The 25,126-nt window shown below is 35.8% G+C and overlaps 1 protein-coding gene and 2 pseudogenes across 1 annotated transcript; 1 reads left to right on the plus strand and 2 right to left on the minus strand.

Annotated features, from left to right (window-relative positions):
- Positions 1-4,707: 4,707 nt before the first annotated feature.
- On the minus strand, positions 4,708-5,515 carry LOC146907767 (18.1 kDa class I heat shock protein pseudogene; annotated as a pseudogene).
- A 10,068-nt stretch (positions 5,516-15,583) lies between these two features.
- Positions 15,584-17,208, minus strand: LOC146907768 (uncharacterized; annotated as a pseudogene).
- A 4,996-nt stretch (positions 17,209-22,204) lies between these two features.
- LOC146907769 (uncharacterized) lies at positions 22,205-23,659 on the plus strand. Its single transcript, XM_085729159.1, has one exon. The coding sequence runs from the start codon at positions 22,205-22,207 to the stop codon at positions 23,657-23,659; it is 1,455 nt and encodes a 484-aa protein (XP_085585285.1).
- The last annotated feature ends 1,467 nt before the right edge of the window (positions 23,660-25,126 follow it).

The following is a 25,126-nucleotide window of genomic DNA, read 5'->3' on the forward strand; positions in this document are numbered from 1 at the left end:
CGCGCTGCGGCCATATATAGGCGCGGCGCGATTTTGAATGTACAGGGGGGAATTCCTTGCTTTCTCAGGCCAAAAATTTTGTTTTCTTGAAAAATGCCTGAGTTCATTGAATCTTTGAAAAACTTTTGAGGAGAAAATCATGCAAAACATCAGTACCTTGCATGACTTTCTTGGCAAGAGGTATCCTTGAACAAATTTTTAAACTTTCCTGCCTTGTATTAAAAGAAAAGAAAAATATTTTTGTGTTTTTATTTTTTTGAAAGCAATAAAATCATACCTGAAAAAAATAAATAGTGGGTTGCCTCCCACTCAGCGCTTCTTTACCGTCACTAGCTTGACTGATGACCATCCCTAAGGATCAGTTGATGTGGCTCCCTCTTCATTGTTTGGGAGTCCTCCTTTACGGTACCGTTTCAGCTTTTGTTCCTTACCCTTGAAAGTTCCTTGTGCACCAGACTTCCTTAGGTCCACAGCTTCATCAACAGGCTTGTTTCTTGCCAACCCTTCGTCACAGTACCTCCTAATTCTTTCTAAAGTATCAGAGAGAGTTGAAAGCATACACCATTGAAAAACAGCCGGCCCATTACGCATCCCACAAGGAATCCTTTTATAAGCCAATTTACCACCTGGACCAGTGGTAGTAGTCTTTATTTCATTGTTACCAGTTGTCAATCCCCCATACTTGTTGTCACGGATGTCTCCTGATGATTGTTGTTGCATCTGTTCTTTGCTTACTTCCAGTTGCTTAACACCCTCTATCATTCCAACATCTTCAATCACTTCTTGTCTGTCTATAGATTCCACACTTTCCACCTCCGTAGATCGAATAGGTTGAGATTCAAGGGATTTATCTTCGACTGTTTCTTCCACCACGTCAATCCGGTAACACTTGGGATTCTCATCTTGGTGCTTTATTGCCTCAAAGATATTGAAGACTACCTGCTCCTTATGGAACCTCAACATTAGCTCTCCACGTTCAACATCAATCAAAGCACGACCAGTTGCAAGGAAAGGTCTTCCTAGAATGAGTGGCATGTCTTCATCTTCAGCCATATCTAAGACCACAAAATCTGCTGGGAACACCAAGTCATTAACCTTGACTAGCACATCTTCAAGCACACCGAAAGGATAAGAGATTGACCGATCAGCTAAAGTAATGGTCATTCTTGTTGGTTTTGGTTCCCCACACTTAAGCTTCTTCATCATTGAAAGAGGCATCAGGTTGATACTTGCTCCCAAGTCACATAAAGCTCTTCCAATGTCTACCGGTCCAATTGAACAAGGGATAGTAAATGCACCAGGATCCTTCAGCTTAGGTGGCAGCTTCTTTTGAAGAATAGCACTACAATTTTCAGAAAGTGCTATGTTCTCATCATCCTTAGGCTTCCTTCGTTTAGTCAACAAGTCTTTCATGAACTTAGCATATAACGGCATTTGATCAAGAGCTTCGCCGAAAGGAATGTTCACCTGAAGTTGTGAGAAAAGTTGCATGAACTTCTTGAATTGACCTTCATCCTTTTCTTTCTTCTTTGAAAGGTGAGGGTATGGAAGCTTCACATATGATGGAATAACCTGTGGTTTGTCTCCATCTTTCAAAATTTGACTCTTCGACTTCCTCAAGATTGAATCTTCATCAATTAACTTCTCACTTTTTTCTCCCTCTATTTTTTTCTTCCTTTCATTTTCAACTACTCCATGATCATTTTCTTTTTCAACTACACCCTCATCATTTTTTTCAACTACATCGTTCTCCTCCACCTCAACTACATCATCAACCTTCTTTGGAGCTTTAGGAACTAAAGGTGTCAAAACCTTTTTGCTCCTCAATTCAATAGCATTACAAGACTCATTCTTAGGGTTATCTTTAGTGTTACCTGAGAATCCGCCTTTGTTTTGTTCAGCCAACTGCTTAGCCAATTGCCCCAGTTGAGTTTCAAGCATCTTCCTAGAAGCTTCATTGTTCTTTCTTTCAGCTTCTTGACTCTTCTTCATCTCTTCAAAGTTGCCTTGAGTCATCTTCATGAAGTTCATCATAGTTTCCTCAAGAGCTGATGGCTTCCTTTGTTGTTGTTGAGGAGGAGTGAGCATCTGAGAGTTCAAAGCATTGTTATTTGAGTAGCTTAGATTTGGATGCTTATTGATGCCTGAATTGTAGTATTGATTCTGCCTTTGATAACCTCCCATGAAGTTAGCTTCTTCACTTGATCCTTCTGGAAAACACTCACCGTTGGGATGTTCTTCACCACATAAGTCACATTTGATTGCAGCCACTTGTTGTTGTTGCTTATGAGCCAAAGTGAAGCCTTGAAACTCCTTAGTTAGAGCTTCGATTTGTTTATTCATAGCTGCTTGGTTAGCAAGGATAGCAGTTTGTTCACTCACCCCAAACACTCCTCTTTCTTTCTTTTTAGCTTGATCACGATACTCATTGCCAGCCATGTTTTCAATTAGAGCTTGAACTTCATGATCAGTTTTGCTTTTGAGACTACCTCCCGCGGAAGCATCTAAGAACATTCTAGTGTTTGGAGTCACCCCCTCAGTGAAGATTTGGAGGTATTGTTTCTCGGTGAACTCATGATTTGGGCATCTCTTAAGAAGTAAGTTAAATCGCTCCCAAGCATCATACAATGATTCACCTTCTCCTTGCTTGAAGTTAGAGATCTCCATCTTCTTTTCCTAATATTTAGACATAGGGAAATATTTCTCCAAGAACTTCAGCTCTAACTCTTCCCATGTTTGGACAGTCCCGTTTGGTATTGTTAGCAACCAATCTTTCGCTCTTCCCGTCAAAGTGAAAGGAAACAGCCTTAGCTTCTTTTGTGCTTCAGTCACGGTGGCTGGTTGCACACAAAACTCGCAGGTTTCAGCAAAGCGGCTCAAGTGTTCATGAGGACTCATAGCTTCAGTCCCATCGAATTGCTTGTCCCTCAAACCGTTGAGGACAGTTGTCTTGATGTCGAAAGCTACAGGGTTAGCTGGTTGAAAAGTGTGGGTCAGTTGACCGCGATGAGTGGCTAACCCATAGTCTCCTAGCTTAGGTCTCGGTGGTACAACTCCTTCTCCTTCCATAGTTGCAGATTTAGGAGAGGAGATCGTTTCAGATTCAGTTGAGAATGGCTCCGGTATTTGTTCTCGAACACCCGGTGGAACGGACTGAGCTAACCTTTGCGATCGGACAGCTTTCCGAAGTGCTCTAGCAGTCCTTTCAATTTCCGGATCGTACTCTAAGTCGTCTGAGCTCTGTTTACCTCGCATAAACAGCAAAATACCTTAGTAGCACTGCACAACGCAAAGTAATCAAGTGAATATGAAAACAGAAAAATAAAAATTAAAAACAGAAAATTAAATTGCAAAAACCCTAAATTATAACGTAATTTCCTTGTTGAAATAATTCAACAGTCCCCGGCAATGGCGCCAAAAACTTGATAGATCTCTGGCAAGTGCACCAAATACTATCGAAGTAGTAAAAATATCGATCCCACGAGGACTGTTTTTAACTTCAATAATTCAATTGCGTTATAAAAATAGGATGTATAAAGGTTTATTTTAGTTTGCCACTAGGCAGTAGATTTGGTTTGATTTTAAGAAATCAAATAAAAGAAATAGGTTTGATTAAGAAAATATGGAGAGAGATGAGATCAGGTCTTCGAATCCTCTATGTTTCCCCTAATTGGTTACTGCACCTATTATTACTAATGATTCTCTAGTTTCACGATAGTTAACAAATTAGCCCTAATCAATCCCTTGAGTTAGGACCCTCTTTTTAAACTACAGCCCCTAATTCCTTAGGTGGTCTAATAATCATCAAAGGTTTAAGCACGTTAACCTAATATCACTAACAAACGATTATCCATTCCTAGACTAACCATGTTTATTAGAACAATTCAATTAGGTCTAAGTCGAAAGCTATGGTCAGTAGTCATTCGTTCTCACAAAATCATGTTTATATTTGATCAGGATATAAAAAGCATTAAGAACAATTGAATTGAATGAAAACTAGAATATCATTAATAAGTAATAGAGTTTCACAGCAACATGTATCAATTAGGGTTACATAGATTCATCTCTGACCTAATCTCTGAGAGATTTAGCTACTCATAATCGAGTTTACAAATAGCATAATCAATGAAATAATTAAAACATACATGAATTGGTAAAAGGATGAAGAAATCGCCCTTCTAGCCGTCTCTGATGTCTCAAAATCGCACTTTGCTCTCCAAAATCGTAACCCTTGTTCTTCAGATTGAGTGCAGTATTTATAGAAGTCATGGGCCTGACCCATCAAAATCGCGCCGCGCCATGTATATAGGCGTGCCGCGATTTCCTCTTTACAGGAAGTGTGTAATTTTGCTTCAAAAATCGCAGCACGGCTTGAAATTGGCGTGGCGCGATTTCCTTCAAACAGACTTCAAATTTTAAGCTTTTTGCACTCCAGAACAGTATAAATTGCATGAGAACTCTATCAAAATGTCACAATAAGTCCCTAATATTACGTAATGACAGGATGTCATCGCTGCATATCTAGTGTTTGGTTAAAAAAGTTTTAAGAGATAATACAATTTAAGAAGGGTAACTCAAATTCTTCGAAATACTTTCTTATCATGTTTTCCATAAAATAAAATCAACAAGGCATGACCCTCAAATCTATAACTGATCTATTTACATAGATCAACAGAAAGGATGAAAAAAAAATGAGACATGTTGATATGGAAGAACACAACTTAGTTATTCATTATTTATACATGTAGTTAACCGTGTCTCTTCAACAAAGATTACTTATCTAGAGTTTAGTTTCTATTCTTCAAACAAGAGTGTTGAAATTCTCTCAATCTAATTAACACTTTTATTTAAAGAGACATATAAACTCATGAAACATTATTTTATTTCATAAATTTGTCTCTCTTTAAATAGTAATATTTCATATATAGGTAAGAGACACGGTTGTAGACATTTTCACACATGAGAAATTTGAACATTTCTAACACGTGTGTTCCCAACTCTATGCTTAGGAACATGAATAGTGAGCACACCATTATCCATATAAGCCTTAACATGATCAACCTTAGAATTTTCAGGCAAGGTAAGACGTTGAACAAAATGACCACTAGCAACTTCAAACCGATGCCACCCTCCTCTTTCTTCTTCCATCTCAACATTCTTCTCACAAATGATGCATAGAACTCTATCATCATCAACTTCAACTCGAACATCGCTTCGTTTCAGCCCGGGAAGGTGTGCTTTGTAAATATGAGCTTCATGGGTTTCTTTCCACTCTATTTGAGTGTTAACAATTGGTGATGGTTCGTTGTGGAAAGGTGGTGGTGTTATATGATGGGGTGCGTTGGTTTGAGAAATTCCATAACCATGGTTTTGGTATGATGGGTGATGCCATGTTTGGTGATGATCTTTTGGTTCTGATCTTCTTCGACCAAAGATGCTATTGGGAAAGAGTGACATTTTTTTTTAATGGTGAATTTGGTGTTATGCGATGAATTTGGTGTGCAATGTGATTGAAGAAGGACTTATTTAAAGGGAAATAATGGGATTAATGTGATTTCACTAACAAAATTTCTACGGTTATTATTTAGAGCATCGGGAGATTGGACAATTCCACAGTGAGAATCAACTTTAATTTGCACTAAAATGGAAGATTCACAAATCAATTTATTCTAAACGTGTTTTATACCCATCGTAACTAGATTTGAAATAAATTTATTTTAGTCAACAATCGGTTGGATTAGATATATCATGTAAATTCGATGAACATAACTCAATTTGTAGAGATATCACATTATTATATATTTAAGGACCGGAGTTTGAACATTGAGTTCCTGACTTATTCATCTTAATGGTGAATTTCTATCTGTTAGGTTATTTGACCAAAAAAATCATATTAAAGAAAGTTTAATAATAAATTTGAAAATAAAATTATCAACAATGATAAATAGACATTTTTTATTTTCTACAATTATTCATCACCTCATTTTCTCTTTTGAAATGTATGTATTTAAATAGTTTGACCAATAGTTATATTTATGATCATGCAACATTTCCCTCCATAACCTATCCATATAGACAATGTAAAACAACTTTTACATGTACTCAAAGTGAATCCCAAAAATATATTAAGGTGCGAGTACCGATAAAGTAAGCATGTTTCTGCTCAAAATGTCACACAGCTTTAGCCATTAAGTAATGTTTCTTCACCACAGGAAGATTCTAGGTGCTGGAATTCTTATCAGAATATTAAAGCTGGTTTGTGTCGTAAGCTTGAAGCTAATAAAGCATAAATGCCGTTCGTCACTTTCAGCATTAAAAATATCACACGTAGTTTGTTAAAGATAAATAGAATAATTAACTGTTTGGTAGGTTCTCATAATGTTACCACTGTTTTCTTGAATATTTTATCTAACTGGTGTCGTATTAATCACGCTTGTACGTACAACGGTTATATATATAAACTTTCGTAATACCAGGCATATTATAAAAACTAAGAATTCGCCGTCCATCCACATCATTAATGGATGACTACAATCACCATTAAATAATACATGGTGAATTAGTCCTTGAGCATCAACAAAATTCCATATGTTACAACATTTGCAATCAAACTTGTACAAATATTTATGATCAATCTCTCATAATCCTAGTTCATCACATAAAATATATGTATCAAATTAAAGAATATATTATACTCTATATAAGTATATTTTATAAAATAATTAGTACATGTACAAATTTCCAGCAAAAAAAAACCTTGTACTTACGTTTGAAAACCTCTCCAATGGCACATCAAAAGAATTGAACACATTTGAGATATCTCTTTTAAAAAATTTGTGAAAAGTAGACATATCAACTACCAAACCAAGAAATGGATATACAATCACAACTTCTTTTAGAAATTAGAGAATAAGCAAAGATAATGCACCACTTCTTTTTTATAGAAGAATAACAGTTAGTCAGCAATTACAATGCTAAGATATATAAAAGATAAGATTGAAACACGTGTAGCCTTGAGAAATTGATTTTTTTTTTTTTTTTTACGGTAAATAAACTTCATTCATTCAAAAGCTAAAATAGCAAAATTACAATCAAAATGATGTGAATTGGGACAGCTCCCATCCATAGTTTCAGAGCAGTACAAGCTATCAAGATAGCTAAAATCCCCCTAAGAGTACATATAATACTTTTAGAAAACATTAAGGCAGTAACAAACTAAAATACAAATCGTAATAGGCTAAAATCTTTCACATATAGCCAAAGGTCACTAATAATTTGAGATCCACAACCTTTGATTTCATCCAACTTTGGAAAAAGATTATTATAGGTGTTCGCACATATCGACTATAAATGGTCTCTGAAATGACAAAATCTGCCACATGTTGAGAAGGCAATTGCGTGATTGTGAGGATAATGAGTTTGGTGATAACCGCCATAAGTCTCTTACTTCTAATATAGTACATGTGAAACGGGTCCTTCTGAAGCATTTTAGCAAACATATAAAGTACAAACTTGAACTCAAATAACGAACATAAAAACCAAGCCAAACAGCAAAACAATAAAACCAGAAGAAAAAAAAACCACAAATTTATTAGATATCAAACCCAGTGATGATGGAATAACCCAGTAACAGGGATACGATGGTGGCTTTCGGGGGGGGGGGGGGGGGGGGGGGGGGGGGGGGGGGGCTCATTTGACGTTTCAAATTGAGATGACATCCATAACAACGAGGTACAGAGGCAGTGGATGTGGCTGTGGACGGTCCGACGGAGGAAGGCTTGACAGAGGTGCAAAGGATTTGCCAGAGCATAAAGCGGGGAAGCATCAATCGGCGGTTGCGAAGCAGTTAATGGAGAATCGACTAACGCTGAAATTGATGTGGGGGTGAGGACGACGAGCTAATTGGGGGTGAACAAGATTTGCGGCAGAAGGTGATTTCATGTAGATGATTTGGGAATTACAGTGATTTGGGGTTGAAATCAAATTGAGAGTGAAGCTACAGAGACAGCATGGTGAAGGTGATTGGGAGGCATAAAAAATCAATTGGATAACATGATTGAACCGGATGAAGAGGACGCTATACACCATAACTCCCTAAATTCCTAGCAAAGGGTGAGAAATTGAACTTACTGTTGATAGTAAGACTACTTTCACAATAATAGTGTAGAATCTGGTAAGAAAACAAATACATGTCGCTAAAAACAATATTATAACAACATATATTAAATTAGAAGAATTCATATAAACTCTACCAAACCCCCTAAAACTCTCCTCCAATACAATTTTTTAGTTCCCCATATGAAAAAAGTTGTCTATTTTGAAGGAAAAAAAAGCCCTCAAAGTTTCTCCTCCAAATGTAATCTATTTCTTCCACTCCATCCTTCTTTTTTTTTTCCTAACCCTCCCCTCCCTTCTTCTTCAAAATCACAAACAAAGCCTTATAAATTTAAAAAAAGTTAGTGACCAAATTGTCCCAAAATATTTTTGCTGCATATATCTAAATCTCCCTGTGGTAAACCAACCTTAATGTGACAAGTGGGGCACCATATAAACTTTGTCACCTAATCGATAATTTAATATTGAACTTAATTTAAAATTGAGAATTTTACTTTTAATTTAAAAATATAAATATTAAAAATTTTAACTAAAAAAGGACGAAAACGCAAATAATATATAATTAAATTTGAATTAAAAAATCAAACATGTTTTAAATTATACACAATTGATGTTACAAATTTTCATGTATCAAATGTGATTTTTGGAGTCATGTGTATCAATCACCAATAGCACCAACAATATTTCTTTTTTTTTTAAGAATTCGTTATCTCTAATTTTCATGTGTTAAATATAACTCTTGAAATCATATATATCATGTGATAATGAATATTTTATACGTTATAAATATAAAATAAAGCTAAATTCTAACCCCCATTACATTTATATTTAAACCCATATATTAGCAAGTAAAATGATTCTGCGAGTATATTTTTCACTTTTAAAGAGCCTATTTTAAGGTTTTCATATTGTTCCCAACTTTCTTGTTGTTCCTCTTTTGAAATGAAGTCTTTGGCGTGTATTCCACCATAATCCAACCCCTTCATTTGTTGTGATCTAACAATTTTATATCAGCCAACTTTATAGAGCTTTTCCAACCACCATAAACTTGCTCAAACAAAATAACCATCAGATCCTTGCTCTGCTATGACATTTTTTATTATTACATTTGCTAAAAAAAATTAAATTATATATTCAATGTTTGTTTTGCAACTAGTTTTTCAAAAATGTCACCTTTTATCACATTTGGATTAGGATTCGTTAATCAATGTATTACATACACCCGTCTACAGTTATAAGAAAAAAATTGTCATTTTTTATTCATTGAAAGTGATATATGTAGTCTATAATATAAACCGCATATATCATTTATTAAATGAACTTAGAAAATAAATATAAACCGCATATATTTATCAAATGAACTTAGAAAATAAAGTTTTGTTTATAATAATGACTGAAGTGTGTATGTAAAAATTTGCTTTAATTTTTAATAAAATGATTTACTTTTTATATGTATTAGAGGTAAAAATGTTATTGAGTAATAATTTTGTATACTTTTTGATTGGTTTTCAGTAATAATTTTGTATACAGATATGGCATCTCACCTCACAAATATCGATATTTTTACAGGGTAAATACTCTATTTCTTGCTTTCTTGTTATTTAGTTATTTTATATATCGTAGAGATTAATGCATTGCATTCTTTTCTGAAAGAAAAAAAAAAACAGCCATCATGATGTGTTTTCTTTTCTAGCTCTTATAGGTGATGATATTACGCATTACCAACCACGACTGCCCCAATAAATTTGGAGCTCCGACTCTCATATTAAAAATTGGTCTTTAATAAAATAAAAATTTTACAATAAAATAAAATACTCTGTTAGACTCTTTTGAATAAACAAACCAATCCCTATCACACTTTTCATCATTTAATAAAAGCTCTACTATACAAAATTAGCCGTAAAAAGAAAAGGTTGGTTTAGCTAAAAAATTACAAACTCTTACTCTATTGTAACAAAACAAAACAATTGTTAAAAAAAACAATTTTTTTGTAGAAACAAAGTAAGAAAAGCCGAAATTATGCTAACTACCTCGTTGTACTAAATAATAACTAAGAAGTGGAATTAAATTATGTTTTATAATGAAACAACAATGGCTAACTGTGAGAACCAACAAAAAAAAAATCGACTATAAATTGAAAGACGTCAATATTTGGAGTTAGAGTGAGACTAAAGTGAGAAGGTGGATGCCATATATTTTTTTAAGCACCAATATTGGATAGCTCCAACTCAGTAGAGCTGATTGCATTCCAGTGGTCGGGTCTATGCCAACTACTACCGGTTCCATCTCGAAGACATTGAGATTGAAACCAATCATCTTCAATCTAGTTAGGTTTTTATCATATAAAAGAGAGAATAACTTTCTGATTTAAGATGGATTTTGAGGAATGTGTTCGAATCCGTTCTATTGTCTTGTCATTGTTTTCTATGTAAGGATCTTAAATGCTGATGATTATGATTTCTCGAAAGATTATAAATACGATCGATTATGTATCTTACATGGTCATTTGATTAAGATTCTTGTTTACTTTTTTTTTTTTTCTTTTTCTCCAATATTTATTTTTACAAAAAAACTAACTAAATGATTATTTTCAAAGTAGAGTGGCCAATGTTACAACTTTATATGTGTTCATGAAGTAATATGATTTTCATGAGATTTTTGGTGGAGTTTCATCGTAATGGGAAGCTCTCAAAAGGAATTAATTCTACTTTTATATCTTTGATCCCGAAGGTGTCTAGCCCTCAACGGTTGAATGATTTTCGGCCTATCTCGCTAGTAAGGTGCATGTATAAGATGTTAGCGAAGGTTCTTGCTAATAGATTGTGTGGTGTTATTTCGAGTGTGGTTTCAGACACTCAGTCAGCGTTTGTTAGAGGGAAGCAAATATTAGATGGAATTTTGATAGCAAATGAAGTGGTGGACGAAGCGAAACGCATGAATAAGGAACTTCTTTTATTCAAAGTTGATTTTGAAAAGGCATATGACTCCGTTGATTTAAAATATCTTGATGCGGTGATGCTTAAAATGAATTTCCCTACTATTTGGAGGAAGTGGATAAACAAATGCGTAGGGACAACAACAACATCAGTTCTTGTTAATGGGTGTCCTACGGAAGAATTTTATATTTAGAGGGGTCTTCGTCAAGGGGATCCTTTGTCGCCATTCTTATTGGCTGCTGAAGGGTTGAATGTGTTGATGCAAGTTGTGGTGGGGGCGCAACTTTTTACTGGTTATGGTGTGGGTAGCGCAAATGATGTCAGGGTAACTCATCTTCAGTTTGCGGATGATACTCTCATAATAGGTGAAAAATCTTGGCGGAATGTCCGTTCTATGCGGGCAGTTTTGCTTTTGTTCGAGGAGGTGTCGGGTTTGAAGGTCAATTTTCACAAAAGTATGCTGACTGGTGTAAATGTTTCTGGTTCTTGGTTGTCTGAGGCCGCTTTGGTGATGAACTGTCGAAGGGGTGCTATCCCTTTTATTTATTTGGGCCTGCCCATTGGTGGGGATTCGAGGAAGATAAGATTTTGGAAACCTGTTCTTGATCGCATAGTAGCACATTTAACATCTTAGAGCAACAAATTTTTGTCATATGGTGGCCGTTTGGTATTGCTGAAGTCTGTCCTGTCCTCTCTTTCGGTGTACTTTCTTTCCTTTTTCAGAGCCCCTGCAGGTATAATTTCTTCTATCGAATCTATTTTAATTTTTATTTTTTGGGGGTTTGTGAGGATTCTAGGAAAATCTCTTGGATAAAATGGGATTCGATTTGTTTACCAAAGGAGGAAGGAGGGTTGTGGGTTAGAAAGGTGGGTGCTTTTAACTTATCGTTGTTGGGGAAGTGGTGTTGGAGGTTGGTGAATGAGAGGGAGGGGGTTGTGGTATAGTGTGTTGAAAGCCTGTTATGGTGAGTTGGGAGGGCGCATAAAGGATGGGGATAGGCGTGGTTCTCACTGGTGGATGATGATTTGTCGAGTCCACGATGGGGTGGGGGACGGTGTAGGGAGTTGGTTTGAGGATAATCTTCGTAGGGTAGTTGGTAACGGTCGCAATACGTTGTTTTGGTTTGACTGTTGGGTGGGGGAAATGCCTTTGAAATTAAAATACCCTTGCCTTTTTGATCTAACTGTTAGTAAGGAGTGTTCGGTGGAGGAGATGTGGAGGTTGGGGTGGATGGGAGGAGGTAGGGCGTGGGTGTGGAGACGACGATTGTTAGCTTGGGTGGAGGATAGTGTTAGGGAGTGTACTTCTTTATTACATAACATTGTTTTGCAGGAAAATGTTACCGACACTTGGAGATGGTTGTTGGACCCTTCTAATGGCTATTCAGTGTAGGAATCTTACAAATTCATTACTTACTCAGGTGAGATTGTTGATAGGTCTCTTGTGGATGATGTCTGGCATAGGCAGATTCCCTCAAAAGTGTCTCTGTTGATTTGGCGTCTTTTACGTAACAGACTTCCGACGAAAGACAATTTGTCGAGAAGGGGTATTCTTAATTCGGAAGATGTTTTGTGTGCGAGTTGGGTGTGACAATACAGAAACGACTTTACATTTATGTCTGCAATGTGACACATCTAGAGAGCTTTGGAATAATGTTTTTAATTGGCTAGGTATCTCTTTGGTAATGCCATTACATTTGCGACATCACTTCATGCAATTTACTAAGATGGCGGGATGGTTAAGATCTTCCCATTTATTTTTTACGACAATTTGGTTTGCCACAGTTTGGGTTTTATGGAAGGAAAGGAATTACCGTATATTCCAGAATACGGCCTCTACTTCCGTTGCTCATATTGAAAAAGTTACGCTTCATACGTTCTTATGGCTGAAATCTAAGCAAGCTTCCTTTTGTTATAGTTTTACTGATTGGTGGAAACATCCGACTCTTTGTATGGGTGTTCAGGTGTAATTTACTGTTTTTTGTGCTTTTGTTGCCGCGGTTTCTTTAGTGGCATAATGACTCTGTAAATACTTTCCGATGGTTCTCCTTTTGCACACCTTGTGCAGGATGAATCATTGCGGTTCTAATGATATCTCATTTTGATTTGTTCAAAAAAAATAATATGATTTTCAGACAATTGATCAAATATTACTTAGTATACTTGTTTACTATGAGAGTTTGTATTCAATTGTTTATATGTTCATTTTGATGTTTCAAATTTTGAAGGTAATTTCTATGTTTTTTATTTCTGTTTCTGGAATTCAATGATTAATGGATGTGTGACTTAGCTTGTCAATCCTAGTTTCATAAACAGACTATCAATTTCGTAGTTTAAGTATATTTTGTGCGAAATACTCAATTCAAGAATTATATAATATACGCTATTAATTTTGCAAAAGTCTTACGAGTTACTATAATTCATCTTACGGAATTTTTTTTACGAGTTACTATAATTCATAATGAAAAGTGTTACATGACCATCAGATAAAATCAAAGATAAAAATCAACAGCAAAATGCATGTTCATATTGTTGCTTAAATTTTAATGTTTACGTTACATTATGGACGTACGTTGTACTTGCAACACTACTTGGGTTGGTTTTATTTTAATAATTGCCTTAGAAAAAAATTTAAGCATACAAGGAATCATTGAATTTCCTAGAAAATTATTCCTCGGAAAACATATCAAATTCGTCGGAAACATTGATTTTCGAGGAAATTACCAAGGAACATTTTCATAGGAAATTTTGGATCTATTCTTGCGAATTTCCGGAAAAACTTTCTTATTATTTTAATAATTGTTTCCGAGGAAACTTTTCCTAGGAAACTATTAAATTAAAAATATATAAAATAATTCCCAAATTTTGAATTTGAAAAATGCGTCAAATTATTCAAAAATTGCTCAAAAAAATATGAAAATTTTGATATTTATTTCCAAGGAAAGTTTCCTCGGTAAATTAGAAATGTTGTATTGGAAAATAGTGAATATTTGACTTTTTAAAAGTTAAAAAATTGTTGAAGTCAATGCAAACTTACTCTTTGTAGTTTCCTTAATTACTGCCTTAAGGGCACTGGTTAGCATAACCCTAATTAAAAGAAGAAGAAATAAATCCCAAATTATGATTAATGAATACCTAATACGCGCGGGTTCCCTATATAGGCGGAAACACCCGGAACGAAACCACAAAACATTAAAAAATTACCAAAAGATGATGTGCAGTCGGCCACAAACAGCTACACTGGCTTTGAGAAACTAGCCAAAACCCCTTAAAACAAGTAACATTTGCAGCTGAAAAAATCTGGGCACTAAGCCACTGCTAAACAAAGGCCAAAGAACTGCTGTCTACACCCCCAGGAACCCCAAACAAAGCAGAAGAAATAGCTCCAAACCTTCAACCTGAATGCACCAAAAATAGACTAGATCGAATAGAAAAACACCAACAATACTAAAATAACACAGAAAAAACACCAGTACAGCAATAGCTTCACACAAACTCAATTTAAATTGGTGCAACGGTGTCGTCCTCCTCATCCTCCTTGTCCTCCTCATCATCATCAACGTTGTCGTCGTCGTCATCATGTGTTCGGTCTTCTTGAACTGTCGGTGATAATTGACTCGATGGTGACAATGATTCGGATGTTTTCCTACTCTTCATGCCACCCATCCTTTTTGTAACCATCCTTTGGAATTTTCTATTTAATTTATTTTGCATTCTCATATCCTGTGCCTGTTTGGCCAACAATTCCCTTAAGTCCTTCTTCGAATGTTCTTTCCTTATCAACACCTCCTTTTGACATTGCAACTCTTGGTTTATTCTTTGTATCATTGCTTACACCTCAAGATGCAACTCTCTAGAACGAGATGAGAACTCTGGTGGAGGAGGAACATAAAACAAATTTCCATGTACCACATTGCCGGCTAACGCCCCAAGACCATATATTATATCCGGTCTTCCTTTTCCTTCATATGCGAGATGCACTGGAAGATGTTCCATAGAATCAATGAAACCCGAAGGCAAAACTTGGTCCAATTTACAAAGAGTGATGGGAATATTCTGATCCATTTTAACAAGTTCATCCATCCTCAAGGTTGAAGCACACAAGTCTTTAAAAAATTGGCTAATTTTAGTCAATGGGTTTATAACATTGTTTGGCAATGAACTACACACAATTGGCAGTAAGCGTTCCATGAAAACGTGGGAATCATGACTTTTCATTCCACGAAGTCTTTCGAAGTTGACGTCGGCATACCTCGAAAAGTTAGAACAATATATGTCTCGCATCCTCAATTCTTTCAACCATTGACAAACAGATTTTGCTTCATCAGCACTTAGACTATAAACAGCCTTGGGTTTTAGATATTTTCCATTTGGAAGAAGTTGTAGCTCCATATTTGGTCTCTTACAATACAATGGCAAGTCCATTCTAGCCTTCTCATTATCTTTTATTTTACCAGAGACATCCATCACCGTGTGAATTATATTGTCACAAAAATTCTTTTCAATGTGCATAACATCAAGATTATGTCTCATTAATTATCTTTCCAGTAAGGGAGGTCCCAAAAGATAATTCTTTTGGTCCAATTGTGCTTGTCACCGTATTGTGGGTGTCTGACTCTACGGAATACTTCCTCTAATGTTGTCCTATGAGGCGGACCATCTTTTTCTATTTTTCCTTTACTAAACAAATTCCTCTTATTACGAAATTCATTTGTTGCTGGTAAAAACCTACGATGGCAGTCAAACCACGAATTCTTTCTTCCATGTTGCACGTATATGGCCTTTGTGTGTTCCATGCAATGTGGACAAGACAATCTACCATGAGTCGATCATCCAGACAACATTCCATATGCAGGAAAGTCGTTAATAGTCCACATCAAAGCTGCTTTCATTCTGAAATTCTCCTTCCTTGCAATATCATATGTCGATTCACCGACCCACAATCTCTTCAAATCATAAATTAAGGGTTGTAGATACACATTTATACCATCTAATTGGCTCATAAGTACTGGTATAATACAACTCAAAAACAAATAAGGTTTTGACATGCAAATATCAGAAGGAAGATTATACGGGGTAAGAACTGGCCAACAAGAATAAGGAGTTGCCAACTTTTGGATATACAGAATAAATCAATCAGAGCATAATCCAAGCCTCACATTACGTGGAACTTCTGCAAAATCACGATGCACCTCATCAAAGTGCTTCCATGCCACCCCATCACAAGGATATTGCATCATACCTGAATTTGTTTTATTGCAATAATGTCACGTCATTTTATTGGCTGTGAGTTGATGCAAACGATATATGCAATCTTGGTATTATTGGCAGATTAAACATTGATTTGACCAAGACCGGTTTCTGCTTCCGAGAACCGGCATCATCACATACTTGATACATCGGTGTATTGCAAAATTTACACTCCACCAATGCCCCATCTTTTTTACCGATTTCGTTGTCGTAAAACAACATGCACCCTTTAACGCAACAATCAATATTTTTAACTTGCAATCCCATCTTCGACACCCACTTCTTAGCCTCATAAAAACTCAAAGGGAAATTGCCTTTGTAGGATTTGTGTCCCTCATCATTTTTGTATAACATGCCGCGCGTTTTTCGGCTACACTCCAATTTGACTTAGCAGCTAAAAGCCTCACACTCATAGATAACTTAGAATCAGATGACCCTTCAAACAATGACTTGTTTACTTCTTGCATCATTTTGTAAAACTTCAACGCTTTCTCGTTCGGGATTGTTTCCTCTTCACCGCCCTCGTTGTAAGACAGGCTCACCCCAAGAACATCACCGATCATATCTTCCATCAGGCCAAAATTTTCACACTTCGTACGTGCCCCACTGCTTGAAGTGTGCATATTAACATCAGACTCAGTATTATTTGTCGGCTCTTGTTCACGATAATAATCCTCCATAAAACCAAGGTCCTTTAAATGCTTTAGAACATGTTTTGGGCTTTGAAGCAACCTATACATACATTTAAGACACATATATCTTATCCCTCCTCCAATGTAACGACATCTCGCGACATGGCGTAAGCAACAAATTCACGAACTCCATCCACAAAAGCCGCTTTAAGTGGCTTTTTTCCCAGATATTTTCTATCGTACATCCAACTACGATGGAAAATATATTGATCCATCTTCCGCGTCACTGATATTAACTCAAATTAGCTCCTATTGCATAAAAATTATATAATACTCTATAACTAACATATATATAACATTTTCTAATCTATATCGCAAATTAATACAAGTTACGCGCAGATAAGAATTTCGCGCGTCGCCGTCAAAATTAGTTACCACAACCTAATTCACATATTCATATAAATTAACTTCATAATTATTTACTAATTTACATTCTTTTTCTAACAAACTTTTTTATACATATTTCTTTTCTAATATTAATAACAATTTTTTTTTTCTAAAAACCTAAATAATTTTTAGAAATTTGTACGAATTTCACATACTATTGCATAAAAATTATAAAATATTTTATAACTAACATATATAACATTTTCTAAAATTTGTATGAATTAAACATTACTTGCATTTTTATCAAGTAAAACAAATTTAATACATAAATTAGTTTTATTAATTAACTGACATTTTTATCAAACATATATAATGTTTTATTTAACTAACATTTTTATTTCGATTTAATTTTGCTAACTACATGTCTAATAACTAAAAAAATTTATTACTAGTCATACCATTGTAGCAATTTAAATTAAGTCAAATATACCAACCTCAAATAATAAGACGATGCACAAAGTGGATGGAAAAAAAGCAAGCAGCAGCAATAACACCAACCTCAAAAGGGATCGATAACAAGGAAACTACAAAAAATAATACAACATATTTTAATAATACACTAACAATATATAAATATATACACACATTTTTACTCTATGCATTGATTTATTGCTATTAATAGCTTTTATTTGGATATAAATTGTATTCATAGAGATCATTCTTATCATTGTGTAAATCATGAGCATTGCTATTTACCTAGAGAGTTTTTATCAAGAATTTATCAAGAAAAGGTCTCAACCAATTAAATTTGTTATTTGGCGGAAATCAAGGGAGGTAATGGTGTGTAATTAAGGAAATGTGTTAGCAAATACACTATCTTGAAATTTTCTTGATAAATTTTATCACTGTATCTATCATTTCCCGTAAATCATTAAAAATGATATCAAACACTTGTTCTTATATCTAACACACTCTAATAAGTTGAAATTTAATTTAATCCCACTAAATGTTTTTTTAAGAAGATAATCCCACTAACATTTTTATTTATTACAATTTAATTTTACTAATTCTATTTCACTAATATTTGTATTACGAATCATATCATTGTAGCAATTTAAACTAAGTTAGAGATATACCAACCTCAAATAATAAGTTGACGAACTAAGTGGAGGCAGCAAAATTAAAAGCAATAACAACAACTTTAACCTCAAAATGGATCGGAACCAACAAAACTATAAAAAATAATGTAGCTTATTGCTTATTTTAAGCATTAAAAATATATAAATTCAAACACATAAAATTGAAATCAATTATAAAAAAATAACATTAATAACCTGTGTTAGAAACTTCAACAATGATAATAAAATGATGGAGAATAGTGTAAATGATGGAGAATAAAATTTGAGTGATATTAAGAAAATTTGGGTAAGAAATTGAAGAAAATGGTACGGAATGGATTCGAAAATGGTAAGTCAAAATAAGTGAAGAAGCTTACACACACGCGCGCGCGCACACGTATCCTGCAATGCGGTAACAACAACGGCTATCTGCGCATTTGAGACCCAGGTCTTTCGACGAAATTATTCCTCGGTAACTTCCAACCAATAACAAGTTGCCACACCATTTGATTCAACGTCTTTATGCGTGTGTGGACCCCAGGATTTCCGAGGAAATATTTCGTCGGTAACATCAGCCATTGAGAAGACGCCACACATCCTATTTCCAACGTCTCTTTGTGTGTGGGTATTGGAGTTTCCGACGAAATATTTCCACGGTAACTCCAGCCAACCACAACACGCCACATGCTCTTTTTCAAGTCTTTTCTCTGCATGTGGGACCCCTTTTGACTGCCATATTCTTTTGAACGAATTTTCGTCGATAATTTCCTCGGTAAAAATCCCTTGGTAATTTTTGTAGGAAAATCTCATATTTCTTGTAATGGCATGTGTATCAATGTTATGATCCAAATGGAAGGAAAGCCATGTCACCAAAGTGAGGTCACTAAAATTGTTAGAGAGATAGGACATGTGTCACTTGATCCAATAATTAAGAGAATAAAACTAACAAGAAAATATTCCCTTAACCTTCTATAAAAGGGACCAATGATTGGAAGCAAAGGCATGAAGAATATTGAAGAAGTTTCTCCTCTCTCCCTTTGATACTCTCTACTCTCTAGTAGAGTAATGAGTTAGTCTTAGAACTTAGTCTTCTTCATTTATCTTTCTCTTTCACTTTATGTACTAAGAACATCAACTCTAGTTGGGTTCTCATCTATCAATTTTATCTTGAGTTAATAATCAATTGCAATTATCCATTTTATTTCACTCTCAATTTTGAGAACCATTACAATCAATTTTGTGTGTTTAATTTCTGAATGTGTCAGACGTTGCAAACACGTCCTCAAAATTTTCTTTTGTTAATAATAATATGGATTAAATCGTCCAGCAAAAATCACATTTGAGGGTTAAAATGACTAACAAAAGACACATTTGAATACTAAAACAATTAACCAAATTGACACATGGGAATACTAGTAATTTTCACACATTCAAGGGAGTAAAATAAAAATTTGAAAAATAAAAATAAAAATAGAAAAAAAAAATTATGACTAAACTTCAAAATTGTGAATTTCGTAGAAACTAAAATATATTTAAAAATGCAAACAAGTATCGAGAACATTTGTAAAGAAATCAAATATAGTAAAATTATCTTAAAACTTGTATAGTCAACCTCTTAAAAATATACAAAAAAATAAAATAATGTTCTTTTCAATACAAAACTTACATCTTTTTTTCTATTAACAAGTATCTTTGTGTCCCAAAGACACTTGTTAGCATCACCGAAATATATTTAACCATTTTATTTTCATAGAACTTACCATTTATATTATTTAAGAACCATTTAAGTAAGTTTTTATGAATTTGGATTGTCCTCAGCTTGCAATTTGATGATCACATGAATTAGGATTGCAACAAATCCCAAGTTTAACTACATGTAGTTGTGGTTCCTTTATCATAACCGTAAATCTCCATCCATATGTGGCCTCCCATGATATTTAGGAATTTAAATCAATTTTGAGGAGAGTCAATAACTCTAAACCAAAAATACTATATTTAAGCACAAGTACTAACATGTGTGTAGCATAGATGCAATAATTGGAGACAGGTTCATAACCTTCAGCTACATTTTTTTAATTTCATTGCTAGAATCAACTAATGGGATCATATAAAACTAATCAAACTAAACATTAAAACTTTTCCCATTCATTGCCACCATGGCGAGAAAAGAATGGCAACCTTACATTCAGTGGCGGAGTCAGGAATTTTGTAGAGCATGGGCAAAATATTTTGCCAAATATTTTCAGAATATATATTAAACAGTTTTAAGATAATAGCAAAATTGTGGACTGGTGCAATGGTTTATTTTGTTGAATCTAACATAGAGAACGGCGGTTCAAGTCCCTATGTAACATCCTATCTCTAATAAGCGGTAAAACGCGCGAATACATCAGACATATTCTAGAAATAGATGCTACGTCTCCGAGTAAACCACAATACATACATGCATAAAGATCATGTTACACAACATAGCAGCAGACATACTTAAAAATCATAAAACATCTCCAGATCTCAACTTAATACAATGGTAGTCTCCAAATCTCAAATAACAAAATATCTCAACAACTCCAAAATACATAGTCAAATAAAACCTATGCAAGGACTATCCTAGATCAGAGCCCTAATCTAGACACTTGCATAAAAAGAGGAACTCCACTCCTCGGCACCAACAAGCAAACAACTAAGCATCCTGCACGCCGTCTACCCGTCCATACAGAAAGGTAGGCGGTCCACCACAGACCACTGAGGGTTAGCATTACATCATCATAATCCACGAAAAACATTTATCATGAACATTGGAAATGAAAGAATATATTCAAGAATACAAAATAACAAACCATACATGTATTCACAATATTCATGATTCTCATACCATTCATACCATTCCATATCATCATTCCAAGTTCATATCAACAAGTGTATCATACACGTATCACATATACATAACCCTCCCTCCTAGAACACTAGCATCACATGATCATTATTATCCCCCATCACTTACATTCCAAGCTATCACATTATTATCATAGCATAGCATGCATATTCAACCTCTAATCAAGTCATCAACAAAAGCTCATCATTTATCAACATAAATCATCGAAACATTACTCACTTCATTACTCATCTAGCATGCTTATCTCAACAAGTACAATTCGTCATATCGAAGTTATAAGCAAGCCATCATCATTATCAAAGAACATCACCACATCATATATGTATATATACATATACAAATCTCACCTCATCATTATTATTAAAATAACCATCATCAATTGATTCACCAAGTGTATAAGCACAAACAATTAAGACATGCAATTAGAGCATAATACAATTATTCACAACCATCCACAAAATTCAGCAATGTACATATACACCAATCCGCATAATCACAACATTCACCAAATTTCACCAACACACAATTCACCAAGTCACATATTCAATTATGTCACAACTCATCAACCATTAATTTCCAAATGTCACAAGTATGTATTCATCAAACACACTTATCATCAACAATCACCATTCACATGCAACAACGAGATAACATTTTAATATGCAATGCGCCTAGACTTGAGGAAGAAAAAAGAAAGGATGTAGGAGATGAGGGAGAAAAAAATTATGAGGGCAGGATGTCTGGTCTTGAGGGAAGGAATAGAAAGGATGGAGGTTATGCTAGGGCTGTGCGTGGGAATGAAGATGGTGTGGTGAAGGGGGTTAGTAGAGCTGTAGGGGTATTGAGAGGGTGGAGGAGGTGGTTGAAGAACAAATGTATGTTCCTAAGTATACTTCGTCGGAGAAGGATGTTTTGTGGGCAAATAGTGGTCTGGTGGCTACTGTTTTAAATGGAGAGGAAGTTCCCGTGATTCAACGCAAGATATTTGACGCTGGCTTCGAGAAGTTAGATATCATTCCCTTGGGGGCAGATAAGGTCCTCTTGAGAATGGAAGATGATGGGGATGTCAGAAGTGTCTTTAATGGAGCATCAGAATTCTTTGGGACTTTTTTTGTAAATCCAGTAAAATGGAAGAAAGAATTGGTGTTTCGCGAAAGAGGTGCTTGGGTGAGGATTTACGGGATTCCGTTGCATGCTTGGAACATAGATTTTTTTAAGTTGTGTGTCTATGATTGTGGACGTCTTTTGAAAGTGGACGATTTTACGTTGGATAAAACTCGTTTTGATTATGCTCGTGTTTTAATTTCAACGTCGTCACTTGATATCTTAAAGGCAGAAGCTAAGGTTTTGGTGGATGGGGAACTTCTTGAATTTACAATCATCGAGGAGTGGGGTTTTGCCCTAGGAGAGGATGCTTGTTTGGGAAATGATGTCGAGTCGGAGGTTGACAATGCTGATCAACTGGATGTTGCACATGAGGATGCGGCTGTTAGTGGGGAAGTGGAAGTGTTGTTGAACCATTTGTCTGAAGAATGGCAGAAGGAGGAGGACATAGCAGCTGCTGGTTTTGTTCCCGTTCAGCACTCTAATGACAGATTGACAGTAACTCAGGCTGAGAAGAATAGTATTTCGGTGCAGGATCAGTCACCCACTGAGTCTGAACATCATTCTGGTTCGGTGCAGTCAGGTGTGAAAAATCCATTTCAGCCTATTGATGCTCGTGATTTTAAACAGACAGAGTTTCAACAAAGAGGCAACAGGTCTGGTCAGCTTCAGCGCGATAAAAGTCCCATTAAGAGAACAAATTCATGCCCTCCAGGTCGTGCTCATTCCTCTAATGCTGGTCCGTGGAGTTTGGAGTGGGTCAACAGGTTCAAGAACACTGCAAATGTTGATATACGCAATTTCAAAGCACAGACTCAACATCCAATAGCATCTGCAACGCCTCATTTTCGTAAGAAGAAAGGTAATGGTTACATTCAACATTGTGCTCGGAATTTGAAGCGTATTGCAAGGTTATCAGAAAAGGACCGTAAAGAGGTTCTCCGTGCTTTACGTAAGACTCATATTCGACGTAAACGGAGTTCAGATGTATCAAAGAATAACGCTAAAGGTGCTGAAAATTCTTCTCATAGTGGTTCTCAAGCATCGGTCAACAATGATTGGGCACCCTGGTTAGTGTTGCATGGTAGTGATAAAGTGAAGTCCGATGATGTTAGGGGGATTGGTACAACGTTGGGGTTGCAGTTCAAAGGAGATAAAAATAATAGGTTTGATGTGTTGTCAAGGGTGGGAAGAAAAAATCCGAAGGGAGGTGGGGAAGAGTGATAGGCCGTGTGGTTGGTGGTGGGGGTGGGTGTGGAGGAGTGGGTGTTAGTGATGAAGATTATCTCTTGGAATGTTCGGGGATTAGGCGGCGTTGAAAAAAGAAGAGAGGTAAGTCAATTGGTGAAGAAGTATTGTCCTTTCATCCGTTGTTTACAAGAATCGAAGTTAGCTTTGTTCGATGGGTCAGTGTGTAAATCTATTTGGAGTGATACAAATGTTGCTTTTTCTTTTCAACCGTCGAGGGGTGCTTCTGGTGGATTGGTTACGCTTTGGGATTCTTCACAGGTTGAGGTTTGGGCATCTTTTCAGTTTGATCATGTGTTAGGGATCCAAGGTCGGTTTGTGAAGTCTGGGGAGAATTTTACGTTGCTGAATGTCTACGCTCCATGTGATAGTATGGGACAGCAGACTCTTTGGCAAAATATCTCATCTCGGTTATCAGTTTTAACTGGTACTAATTGTTGTGTGTGTGGAGACTTTAACACGGTTCGCAATATGGAGGAACGTAGAAGTGTGGGGAATGTCGCCAATCATGCAGGCTCTGAATGCTTTAATACGTTTATTGACATGAATCATTTGATTGATTTACCGTTACGAGGTCGTTGTTTTACCTGGTTTCGGGGAGATGGTAAGTCGATGAGCCGTCTTGATCGTTTTTTGTTGTCAGAAGATTGGTGTATATCGTGGCCTAATTGTTTACAACTTGCTTCTTCGAGGGGACTTTCTGATCACTGTCCAATTCATCTTAGTATTGATGAAGAGAATTGGGGTCCTCGCCCGGTGCGGATGTTGAAATGTTGGGAGAACTTTCAAGGTTACCATGAGTTTGTTCGTGAAAAATGGAATGGTTATCAGGTGGATGGATGGGGTGGGTACGTTTTAAAAGAGAAGCTCAAATTTATCAAAACAGCATTAAAAGAGTGGCATCAGTGTCACACAAAAAATTTACCGGCCAAGATCACTAATTTGAAGGACCGTATTTCAGATATTGAATTGAAGGCCGAATCAGCGGTGTTGTTGGATGAGGAAATAGAAGAACTTCATGGGTATACTGAGGAATTGTTTTCTCTATCTCGCATTAATTCAAGTATAAGTTGGCAACAATCAAGGATGCAGTGGCTGCGTGAAGGGGACGCAAACTCAAAGTTCTTTCACAATATCATGTCTAGTAGAAGGCGTAGAAATGCTATTCAGTTTTTTATGGTTGATGGGGAATTGGTTGAAGGAGTTTCAAGGGTTCGCGCGGCTGTTTTCTCTCATTTTGCTACTCATTTCCAGGCTAGCCGTGAGAGTAGGCCGTCTATGATTGGACTTCAGTTTCGGTCTTTATCTTGTCGACAAGGGGCTAGTCTGATTAGGCCTTTTTCGTTGGATGAGGTCAAGGCGGCAATTTGGGGTTGTGATAGTTACAAGTGTCCGGGACCTGATGGTATTTCTTTCGGTTTCATTAAAGAATTTTGGGATATC

The sequence above is a fragment of the Medicago sativa genome, chromosome 7 (genome assembly GCF_051527215.1).
Source record: "Medicago sativa cultivar Bolivia chromosome 7, Bolivia_mono, whole genome shotgun sequence".
NCBI lineage: Eukaryota > Viridiplantae > Streptophyta > Magnoliopsida > Fabales > Fabaceae > Medicago > Medicago sativa.